The sequence below is a fragment of the Saimiri boliviensis genome, chromosome 3, assembly GCF_048565385.1.
Source record: "Saimiri boliviensis isolate mSaiBol1 chromosome 3, mSaiBol1.pri, whole genome shotgun sequence".
Taxonomy (NCBI): domain Eukaryota; kingdom Metazoa; phylum Chordata; class Mammalia; order Primates; family Cebidae; genus Saimiri; species Saimiri boliviensis.
Window position 1 is genome coordinate 37,627,028 of NC_133451.1, and position 12,465 is coordinate 37,639,492.

At 40.0% G+C, this 12,465-nt stretch overlaps 1 protein-coding gene across 2 annotated transcripts in view; it reads left to right on the plus strand.

Moving 5' to 3' along the window:
• Window positions 1-11,270, plus strand: part of FAM114A1 (family with sequence similarity 114 member A1) — a 94,559-nt gene extending 83,289 nt beyond the window's left edge. The window contains exon 13 of one of the 2 annotated variants that reach the window (XM_074396015.1): window positions 8,926-11,270. In XM_074396015.1, coding sequence (XP_074252116.1) covers window positions 8,926-9,057 — 132 coding nt within the window. In that variant the 3' untranslated portion in view covers window positions 9,058-11,270. Of the gene's footprint in view, window positions 1-558; window positions 3,169-8,925 lie in introns of those variants that run through there. The other variant, XM_039468524.2, reaches the window with a different exon arrangement.
• Window positions 11,271-12,465: the final 1,195 nt, after the last annotated feature.

Genomic DNA, 12,465 nt, shown 5'->3' on the forward strand with positions numbered 1-12,465 from the left:
CCTCTCCATCCAATACTATGTATTAGTGCATCACAAAACAGGAATACTAATGTCAGCTATCTCAACCAAGCAGAAAGTACCACGCATAGGAGGATAACGGGGTTCAAGTTTGCCATGAGTGACTCGCCAATAATATCTCCAGTTAGCTTTATGTTGACCATTCTTGATTATCTATCTGTAGCGTAGGACAAAATGACCTCCTTCATACTGTGTTTTTGTGTTATTTCAGGGGAGTAGGGTTGATCTGGGAAAGGGATAAATAAGATAGGACATACCCTGGGTCAAGAATGTACACACACTGATGGATCTTAAAAGTCCATGGTAATGATTTGCCTCATTTTGAATAAATTCTTCTGTTTGTTAGTATAGATAATTAAGAGCTGGTCATGCTCCATCCAAAAGCATGTGTTTACACTTGCTTTTAAGCATCAGCATTGCAAGATGAATGTAATCCAGTATTGATGGGGGTGTTGAAGACTGGGGACATTATCCAATAGGAAGAATTGTTAAGCTGAACTATGAAAATAGCCCTTCAACCTCATTCTTCTCCTGTCTCAGGGCTGCAACAGCACGACGTACATACAGGATGCCTTCCAGCTGCTGCTGCCTGTTCTGCAGGTCTCACATATCCAGACCAGTTGTTTGAAAGCACAGCTGTGACCTGGCCAGCCTCCGTCTAGTTTAAGGAGACAGCTGGCCACGTTGCCTCAATATATGCCATTTAAGGGGATATTCTCGGTGCATCTGGCCACAGACACCCATTTGAGGACACTACAAGCAATTTTGCACAGACAATATTGAGAATGCAAGTTTATAGAGAGTTATCATTTCTCTCAATGTATATGATTGTTTTTATAAACAATTGTGTTTTCTTTATGTTAATTTAAACTTACACGGCTTATATTGAAAATTTTCTTTTATCTAAAATTTATTTACAAATATATTTAGAAATTCATGGCAGACCTTAGACTTCTTTTATAATCCTTTAAATTTCAACTTCTAAATGTTCCATTCTTGTAGTATTACTTTAAATCAATTCTAAAACTGAACTTTGTTTTGTTACATAAATGTCGCAGGCAAAAATAACACTACTTATAGATTTTACCTATTATGGTAAAAAAAAAAAAGAGGGACATATGGTTATTCATTCTTTTTTTCTCTTTGAGTCTTGCTCTGTTGCCAGGCTGGAGTGCAGTGGCACAATCTGTACTCATTGCACAGTCTCCTAAGTAGCTGGGACTACAGGCACGCACCACCATGCCCAGCTATTTGTGTGTGTGTATGTGTGTGTGTGTGTGTGTGTGTGTGTGTGTGTGTGTGTGTGTATTTTTAGTAGAGACAGAGTTTCACCATATTGGCCAGGATGGTCTTGATCTCCTGACCTCATAATCTGACCATCTCGACCTCCCAAAGTGCTGGGATTACAGTCATGAGCCACTGCACCTGGCCAGTCATTCATTCTTGCAACAAGCATTTATTGAGCACCTACTATGTGCTCAAAGTAAAGAAACATGGTGTCATCCCAGTACAGGTAGATCTTCTGAAAGAGAATAATTCTTAAGCTGCTTAACACAAGGTCCCCCATCCCCAGGCCACAGACCAGTACCAGTCCATGGCCTGTTAAGAACCAGGCCACACAGCAGGGGGTGAGCAGTGTGGGAGAGCGAGCACAGCTTCATCTGTATTTACAGTCACTCTCATAACTTGCATTACAGCTTGAGCTCCACCTTCTATCAGATCAGCAGCAGCCGCATAAGAGTCTCACAGGAGTGTAAATCCTATTGTGAACTGCACATGCAAGGGATCTAGGTTGTGCGCTCTTTGTGAGAATCTAATGCCTGATGAATCTAATGCCTGATGATCTGAGATCAGTTTCATCCTGAAACCGTCCCCTACTCTTCATCCCCCTACCCCCAATCCGTGAAAAAATTGTCTGCCACCAAACTGGTCCCTGGTACCAAAAGGTTGGGGATCACTGGTTTAAAATGCCAGTAAATTTGGCCAGGTGAGGTAGCTCACACCTGTAATCCCAGCATTTTAGGAGCCTGAGGTGGGCGGATCATGAGGTAAGGAGTTTGAGACCAGCCTGACCAACGAGATGAAACCTTATCTCTACTAAAAATACAAAAAAAATTAGCCGGGTGTGGTGGCACACGCCTGTAATCCCAGCTACTCAGGAGGCTGAGGCAGGAGAATCACTTGAACCTGGGAGGCAGAGGTTGTGGTAAGCTGAGATTGCACCACCGCAATCTCGCCTGGGTGACAGAGCGAAATTCTGAGACTCCATCTCAAAACAAATGACAACAACAACAACAACAAAAAAAAACAATAAATTTTTAAAGCTTAAAAACTCTGAAGAACAAAGTAAATTGGTGGTTTTTAAAATGTCTTACCCTTTAATCTGTTATATTTTCCTATACTCCTTATACTGTTTTACCCCAAACTTTATATATGAAGTGAAAATATATATGAAAATGGATATTGAAGAGTAGTTTAAAATTAATTTCTTATGATTATGAGTGCATGATGACATACTTACAAAGCTGGAGGTATTCAAATAGAAAATCAAAGGCGTTTCAGTATAATAGAATCCCAGGACTGCATTTTAAAATCTGCTTCACAGATCACACTCGCTGGTGGCAAATACCATCATTGTTGCTAAAGGACAGAAAATACTGATGTGCATTTTAACTAACTGGTATATTGATCTGCGAGAGGCTGCACAGAAGACCGTGCAGCCAGGAGGGGCATTATCAGCGGATTCTTCTCCTGAGCTCCACACCTTCATTGCAGGTGCGTGTTCTGTAGAATACTCCTGCTTCACAGCCCCATGGACGTCCCTACAGGCACTGTCACGAGAAGCCTTGCCTAGTAGCTCTCTCCAGGGCAAATGAAGCTCATAGTTTTGCAAGGTGAAAACCTCTTGTTCACATTTGCTTTGATTCCCGCAATGCAGTAGACTGCCTTTGTTCCATACAGGCAAAGTCAGGCTATTTTAATATCTTCCTACTTCATGTTAGCATTTAATTTGTCTATGTACTGTATTCCATTTGTATGTCTCCTGAAACATCCAAATAGAAAACATTAGACCACTTTATTTACAATCTGGAAAAAAAAATCATCTGAGAAATCAATTAAAAATTTTTCCCCTACTTTGATGGCCAGAAATGTTTCTGTTATTAAGTCTACAGATTGATTAATTGATAAAAATGTTGCATTTACCCATTCATCTAATTTTAGACTTTTTATTTGTAGAGCAGAAGAAATCATTTAGATTTACAATTTCTTCACATCGGTTTTTCTTTCTTATTTTCTTTTTTATCAGATGAGTTTAGACATTAACTGGAAATAAAGAGAAACAAGTGTCAGAGCACGGTGGCTCGTGCCTATAATCTCAACATTTGGGTGGCTGAGGTGGGTGGATCACCTGAGGTCAGGAGTTGAAGACCAGCCTGGCCAACATAGTGAAACCCCATCTCTACTAAAAATACAAGAAAATTAGCTGGAAGTGGTGGTGTGCACCTGTAGTTCCAGCTACTCGGGAGGCTGAGGCATGAGAATTGCTTGAACCTGGCAGTAGAGGTAGCAATGAGCCAAGATCACACCCCTGCACTCCAGTCTGGGAGACATAGGGAGATTCCGTCTCAATTTAAAAAAAGAGAGAGAAAAAGAGAGAGAAAGAAACAAGTATTTTCCAAGGAGCTAGAATCCTAGACTTAGACTTTAAGCCTAACTGCACCTGTGTAATGCATGCATAGCAAAAACTTAAATGATAAAATAAAATATAAATGTTTAAAAGAATAAGACATAATTATTCCAAAAGAAGTGGTTGACATCATTGGCATTGCACTTATCTTCTAATGCTGGAATGTCTAAGGTTGCCAGGTGAAGACAGGCTAGAAATGATTCCCTGGGCCTAGTTCCATAGTCTGCGAATTACATTATTTAAGAGAGAATAATCACTTAAAATAGATCCACCTTCCAGGATTTCTTTCAATATTGTTTTTCACCATCACTTTAAAATAATTGCTTCTTTGCTTTGCTTTAAAACCTGGCAAAGAGCAGGATACAGATCTGTGCAAATGTCAGTCAGTTACTAAATGAATGATTTAACAGGCTTACCTTGGAAGTTTTTTATTCCTTCAATAATCCTTTACATAAATTGGGTTCATTTCATTCTGTGCAATTACTCTGAACAAGCATGCCAGATTTTTCTTAACATCAAGTGCAAAATAAGTTCTAGTCTAAATAATGAATGTAGTCCTGTGCCTGTACCTTATTAAATAAGAAGCATCAAAAGTAGATCTCAAATTCAAAGTAAAATGCGTTCAAGAAAAACTGCTTTCAAGTACTGATACAGACAGATTGGAAGGGCAAAATTGAGTCCCAAATCTTAAAGCATAGGCCTTAGCTGAAATATTGTAACCCACCGAGAAGAGAAGGCTCTGTTTTCTCTGGGTGTCACCCTGGGGTGCACATCAAGCTTGTAGCTGAATAAGCATTGTGATGAGCTGAGGCCCTGATGGGGTGAACGAGAATGTGTTACAGCCTCAGCAACACCAGCTAAGGAACTTTGGACCTCATCTGAGGGCCCAAAGAGGACAAAGGAAGTTTCAGCCCTGGGCAGGCTGAAGGATCGTGCTGAATACAAGGTAGGGACCTGAATACGGAAGCGAGTTTCTTTGTGGTTTGTAGAAATCAGCTTCCCCAAGATGCTCAGATACCTGGAAAGTCACCTTCCACACAGGAAGGCCATGCTGTGTTCATGTTAGAAATAAAGGCAGACGGGGAGCATCACACACTGAGGTCTGTTGGGGGGATCTAGGGGAGGGACAGTGGGGGGTGGGGAGTTGGGGAGGGATAACATGGGGAGAAATGCCAGATATAGTTGATGGAGAGAAGGCAGCAAACCACATTGCCATGTATGTACCTATGCAATAATCCTGCACATTCTTCACATGTACCCCCAAACCTAAAACACAATAAAATACAAAAGAAAGAAAGAAAGAAAGGCAGACACATTCCAATCATAGCCATCCCGGAGGTTCTAGATGTAACATCTCAGGGAAGCAACTTAGCAAAAATTTGACATGAACATTTAATTTATAGTCTTTCCTAAAAATGTGTGTGTGTGTGTGTGTGTGTGTGTGTGTGTGTGTGTGTGTGTTGAACAGATGGGATTGATCATAATACATGACTTCAAATGATATTTCATTTTATTTAGGAGCAATGATTTTTCAGGGTCAAGCTGAAAAATAATGTGAAAACTGCCCTTTGATCTTCTTCCTAAGTAAGCGTGCCCTACATTTTGATATGCAGATCCAGGCTTCAATTTAGTATCTTAAATTACTGTGTTTGTAAAGGCGCATCAGAAGAGATCATACTGAAAATCCATCTTAGAACTTCAATTTCGCTCTGGTTTTGTAGGTAATTAGAATTCCTAACACCATAGAAGTGTATTCAGACCAGCCGTTCTTCCCGTAAAAGAAAAAAATGATATAGTTACCGATGAGTTTTATTTTTCTAGATTATCTCATTACTTATGCAAGTTTATGTCCATTTTCTGTAAGTCCATCCATACTGGATGCTACACTAGAATATCTACTGTTACGCAATTCTAAGGAAAGACACCATTCTATTTATTTATTTATTTATTGAGACAGAGTGTCACTCTGACCCCAGGCTGGAGTGCAGTGGTGTGATCTCTGCTCACTGCAACCTCCGTTTCCTGGGTTCTAGGAATTCTCCTGCCTCAGCCTCCCAAGTAGCTGGGATTACAGGTGCACGCCATCATACCTGGCTAATTTTTGTATATTTTTTAGTAGAGACGGGGTTTTGCCATGTTGGCCAGGCTAGTCTCGAACTCTTGACCTCATGTGATCTGCCTGCTTCAGCCTCCCAAAGTGCTGGGATTACAAGTGCGAGCCACCGCACCCGGCCTATTTTTTTTCTTCTTAGACCCTGAAAATAATCTGAATTATTCTACCCTTTGAACATTTCACCTTTAGCAATGATTAAATTATTACATTCCAAACAGTAAGAAATGTAATGGTGTTTCTGCTATTTCTGGGTTCTAGGGTCATCACAGACTGGGAATAGAAGCTAATTATGGAGGGTCAGAATTTTGTATTGGGATTTAAACTACATTTACCTTTGGATCAGAGTGAATTTTTCTCTGCCTGAGGTGTCAGCCAAAAAGCAATAGGATTATGTCAGCCTGTGGTCACTGCAGACTCACTTGACAGGCTTGTCTCTTGTATTAGTCTCAAAGGAATTCTATATTGCAAAAGAAGAATATGTATATTTCTTAAATGCCTTCACTGAGTGCCGAAGTTTAGAGTGATCCAGAGATGTTCTATCTCCCTGCCCTGGGTTTCACCACCAGGCTTGGAAGCTGCCATTTGGAAGGAAAAGCAAGCACAGAAGCCAAGGCCAGATGGATGAAACCTTGGCAAAAAACAAGGCTGAGCTTCTGCCTCTGAGTCCCTGCCATCTTCATCCTTTTTCTCTCTCCAGCGTTTTCTTTTTTACAGTCACCAAGTACCTGTCTTCCAGGATCAGCTTTTAACATCCTGCCCCCTCTTTTCCATAACTCTTATTTCCCTTCTCTTTTTTGTTTTTGTCCTCTGTCCTCATTAACCCAAAAACAATTTGTACAAAAGATTTGGTCATAATCACTAACATGCATTTACTGCATGCTGGGCACTGTGCTGAGTATTTTATTTGCATTATCCCGCTTCATCTCCATAATCACCCTATTAGATAGGTATTATTGCCCTCTCCCTGCACAAATGAGAACATTGAGACCCAGAGACATTATCTACCTTGTCCAGAATTACACACTAGCAAAAAAAAAAAAAAAAAAAGGATTCAAACCCAGGTCAGTTCGGTCTGACTAGTGTTTTTAACTATTAGACAGAGCCTCCCAACAAAACGGAAATGTAACATGGTTATTTTTCGAGACACCTGAATGCTTAGATTGGCTCTCTTTGAGCTGTGAGGTAGATTTGTAGCTGAAAGATTGGGTTGTCAGCTTTGGTCGTTTCCATGCATGTGAGAACAACTGGGACTAAAGAGACACAGAATGAAGCCACGTGAGGTTATTTGGCCTCTGGGTGGTTCTCGCCACAGGCCTCCTCATCATTTCACAGACATTTACATCAAGCAGTTTCCTGGTCATCATCAACACAGCATCCTGTCTCACAGGCGCCTTTGATATCACAAAAACGTCTCCATTTCCTTCTCCCTTCCCCTTCTCTGGTGCCAAGGAAGCCCGTTTGTACATCACCCACTTCCTGAAAATCCTTAACCCTCTACTAACTTCCCAAAGACTGAGTTTTTTTTTTTTTTTTTTAACTTATCTAGACAGACTTGAAGCTGAATCTTCAGTACCAAGCTCTGTGAGATACTGACTGATGTTTAAAGAAATACTGAATAGCCAAGTGCAGTGGCTCATGCCTGTAATCACAGCACTTTGGGAGGCTGAGGCAGGTGGATCACGCAGTCAGGAGTTTGAGACCAGCCTGGCCAATATGGTGAAACCCCATCTCTACTAAAAGAAAAAAAAAAAAAAAAAATTTTTTTTTTTAAAGAGTACTGAATAATGCCTTTCTACCCAGGAACTTCCCTATTAAGCCCAGGAACTGATGCTCATGGTGGTGGTGATAGTGATGTGATGATGACATCATACCTACTGATTATTTGCTATGTTTCAGACACAAAGTACAAGGTCATTACCTCTACAGTCTCATTGAGTCCTCCATATCCACCTTAGGAGATACCTACTATTATTATCATTTCCATTTCGCAGATGAAAAATGAAGCTCAGAGAGATTGAGTGATCTGCCTGTAATTATCCGACTACGAATTATATCCAAGCAGTATATAGAATGGGATTTATATCCAAGCAGTATATAGAATTCTAGACATAGCCATGGAGAAGCAGCTACCTTATCATAAAGAAGAAAATTTGCTCCTTTTTCCTGGGGCTGAGTTCCCCTCTTTCAGCTAATATCTAGGCTCCCTCCTTCTCTCTATCCTTTGGCCTGAAGCAGAGACAAATTGCTCCACAAATCTCTCTGTCAGAGAGCCAGCCACTGTTCTCCTGCCAGCACCCCTAATCCCAGAAGAAAATGAGTACCCTATATGCCCTGGTCTCCCTCATGTTATAAACCTTGTATGTTGAGTGATTCATTTCTCACTGAAAAATATGATTGCCTTTTGACATTTCTGCAGGAAAGTTCTAGTCAACTCTCCTGGGGAAAATAATTCCACTGGTAAGAAGTGATAAAGGACAAGAACCCAAATGATGAACTACAGGACAGAACATCTCTGGCCCTTTCTCTGTCAGAAAAGAATCATTTGTTCCCAAAGGGTATCTTGCTCAGGGAGGCCTTTCCCCCAGACATCTGCACGGCTTCCTCCCTTGTTTCTTAACAGTGTTTATTCAAAAACCACCTTTTGAATAAAGCACTTTTCCCATCTTCATTTTTTTCCCTTTAGGACGTACCACTGCCTAACATCCTTCATATCTTGCTGATTTGTCTATTCTCCGCCTTGCACGAGAATGTAGATTCCAGAAGAGGAGGGATTTCTCTGTGTTTTGTTTGTTACCACATTCCTAGCACTGACAGCAGTGCTTGGCAAATAGTCGGCGCTCAATAATTATTTGTTGAATTGACAAATAGGTCAAAGTCTTCTGTGTATAATCTGTAAATGCTGGATGAGAGAATGGAAGCAGCTGTAGTGTAGGGTAATTCATGGGAAAAGACCTAGTTGAGTTACGTTAGGAAAGGTTAACTATGAAGTCATTGTGCTCATTTTAATGGTATTTGGTGGTATAGAATAAGTATGATTGGGGAGCTTAGAAATGTGAAAGCTTTTTCCTGATAAAATTAATAAAATGTCCTCTTTTTTGCTTTGAAGAGTTCACTGTTTGAGGGGTCTTTCAAGATTCTTCAAGATAAGGTAGACTGCAATGAAAATTTAGAAGCCCTAAAGAAGTTAACTGTGGTGCACCAATACTCTGGAATATTATGCAAAAGTAAACACCAATAAAAAGAATGGAATAGATCCCTGTAGTGACAGCTCCAAGATGTGTAACTGAGTGAAAAAAGGAAGCTGTAGTATGATGTCTATCTACAATAACATGTTTGTACATGCACGCACAAATACTATACACCACACACACACACCCTTCTAGAAGATCGGGAAGGATACACATGAAGCCGTTATCACTGCTGCTAACAGTTAATAACCAGAAGTGAAAGGGGGTACCATTGGTGAGGGAAAACATCAGAATTTCACAATCATCAAAAAGGACTGCAATGTTATTTGCAATAATTATGTTCACATAATGAAATGTATCACTGGATGACTTATGTAACTAAATGTATAGAAAGCAAAACAGGAAGCATAAGAAGTTGCTTCTGATCAGGGAGGTAAGAAGATGGGGCCTTGCCAGAGACAGAAAGTGTAAAAATATACAGATTGTTTTTCACTAGAAGAGCCAGAAGTGTCTGTGAGAGTGTCTAAATGATTTGAATTTGTCATCAATGTGCCTCTAAGTTTCTAAGACAAAGTTGATGACTATACAAATCTCTCAGAAAAGCCCAAACCAAGTATTCCAAATGCATAATTTGTAAAGATTTTGATGATGTACACAGAAAAATTTGTCATTTCCATCTCATTGGAAAAGCACTCCAACTTCCTTAGTCAGATAGTCTCTCTAATCCTCAGACTAAACCTGAACAGCTCTGGGATACATAATGACTATAGAAGCAATTTCAGACACTTCTGGAGTGAAGCATCACACAAACGAATGATTCTGTGGTTCAGAATTATTAGCTTGATGCCCAGATGCATATCATATTTGCAAGAGGCAGTTTACAATCTGCTCATCTTGACAAATGCAGCACGAGGGGATTTAAATCCCTGCATTTGCCATTTCTGTCTCTCCCTTTCCAAATTTATGGTGAAATTGTAGACACCAGTAATGTGTCAGGGTTGAGTGAACTGAGGTCTCTGCTCTGCTCTCACAGCTCCATTTCACTCAAAGGGGAGTAATAAATGGAAAGCAACAAAAAAGTCTCAGCAGATAATGAATCTGCATCCTAATGACCTTCCCAAACTACAAAATGGATTTGTAATTTACGTGGCATTGCCCAAACCGTTTGATGCCTGTAGTGAGGCGTTAAAGCATTTTGGACAGTTTAGACCACAAATGTGCATTTTAAGCCTTTCCTCGATGATTCAAGAAGGCCCAGAACTTTCCCTGTCAAGGTAAAACTTTCCATCAATGGCAGTGGAAGACACGTTTCCACCCTTCCCTGTTTCTTGCCTTCATAATGATGTGACTGATGACTAAGGAGTCTCATTCTGTTCTGCAGACCCTGGGACTACAGTGTGGCCATTTATATAAGATATGGGTGTTACAAGCCAATGTGTAGTATCACACATCTCTCTTTATTTTAAAACCACTTGGTCTCTGGCAAGGATTACAGAGTGAAGACTCACATTTATTCAAGGGAAGTCATGTGCAAAATAACATGTTTGCTGAACAGGTCCCAGTCTGTCACTTGCTGGTCATCTCCATCTGGGTTTGCAGCAAAGGAAGTCATTGATCAGTCACTACAAGGTCATCAATACCAAATAGGAATAATACATACGAAATGGTCTGAAATAGTAGGCTTTAAAAATGAAAGGCAGCTAGGCACAGTGGCTCATGCCTATAATCCCAACACTGTGGGAGACTAAGGTGAGCGGATTGCTTGAACCCAGCATTTCGAGGCTGCAGTAACTATGATTGTGCCACTGAACTCCAGCCAGGGGAACAGAGGGAAACTCTGTTTCTAACATTTAAAAAAAAAAAAAAAGGCTATTTATGTTTAAATATCTCTATGTATTGCATCCAAATGTTGCCTTTTTTATTCATACCATAGCTAAAATGGAAATAAATCATGAAAATAAAAGAGAACGTCTATTGATTTTCATGAACTTATACTCTTCATTTATTTAATCACCTCTCTATCCATATGTTCATCCAGTCAGTCCACAAACATTTATTGCAACTGTTGTACAATTTCCCAAGTAAAATAAGTTTCAATTTGCAATTCACTCTGCACTTATTTCATCCAAAATTATATATTAGCTTGAGCAAAGCAATCCACTGGATATATCTGTGGTTTCTGCAACCACCCACTATGTGCTGATGACATTCAAATTTCTACATGGAGCCCAGACATCACTCTTGAATTCCATCTTTATCATCAACTTTCTACCAGATCCCTGTACACCAGTATTTAAGATTTAATTGAATCCATTCTCTTTCCCCCTCCTCTTATTCTCTGTCTGAGCTAAATGTATAGTGTGACCTCTGCCAGAAGCCCTGCTATGGCCCTAGATTGTCGCTTTTCCTCACTCTCAACACACAATCAGTTTCCAAGTGCTATTAATTACTCCTTTGTATGTCTTCCTCCATCCCACTGCCTCGGTTTTGCTTCATTTCCTTCTCATCCTTACTGCAAACTAGTGTGATAAATACCAGCCTGGTCTCAGCACAGGTCTCAGTTCCCTTCTGAACCATCCATGACAGTAGCGTCATCATAGTCTCTCAGAAGGTGAAAATCTGGTTATTCGTCTGTTTAAAACCTTCACTGGCTCACCACAACATTCAGGAAAATGCCCAAACAAGGCCCTTTACATCCCGGTCCCTGCCTATCTTTTCAGGCACCTTCATCAATTTCTCCCACAAGACTCAAGTGGAAAATCCTCAGAAATCCTTATGAGTTATCCCTTGCACTATGAGCCCTCTCACCTCTATATAATGGCAACTTAACTCATGCAGCTACTACCATGCATTGATTACAGACCACGAGAGACTCATAGGCATCAAAAGATTCAATAATATTGATGTCATAGACCGATGCATTTCTAAAATCAGCATAGCATCATTAGCACAAATGAAACTGTGCTTTAATGAAATTTATTTTTGACTGGATTATTTTTTTAAAATCTGGTTGTAGTATCACCCCAAATGAGTAAATGCAATTCCGCATGTCCTCCTTGTGTCTCAGGATTCTTACTGTGGTGATTCAAGAACTGGTTTTTAGGAAAAACCGGAAAGAAAACACAAAGGATTTTTCTAGAAAATGTGTTTGCTTAGCCCTTAATAAACTTGTTTTTCCTTAACCTTCAGGACTTAGTTTGTTATTATGCATTGGATCTCTCCAAAGCGGGGTTTAAGGAGCAGCTTTTCTCCGGGTTGAACAGGTAAGCCTGGTTCCAGAGCACTGATGAATAGCTACCCATAGTGATTTTCTTTGAATGCGGTCTGGCTTCTCTGTATTCCAGTATAATAAATCATTCTTTCAGCTATGCAGCAACACTTAAGGACTACCTGCTTAATCTTTAATTGGTTAAGCAGTTACAAGCTCAAATTATATAGTATAAAAATATTGCAATAGA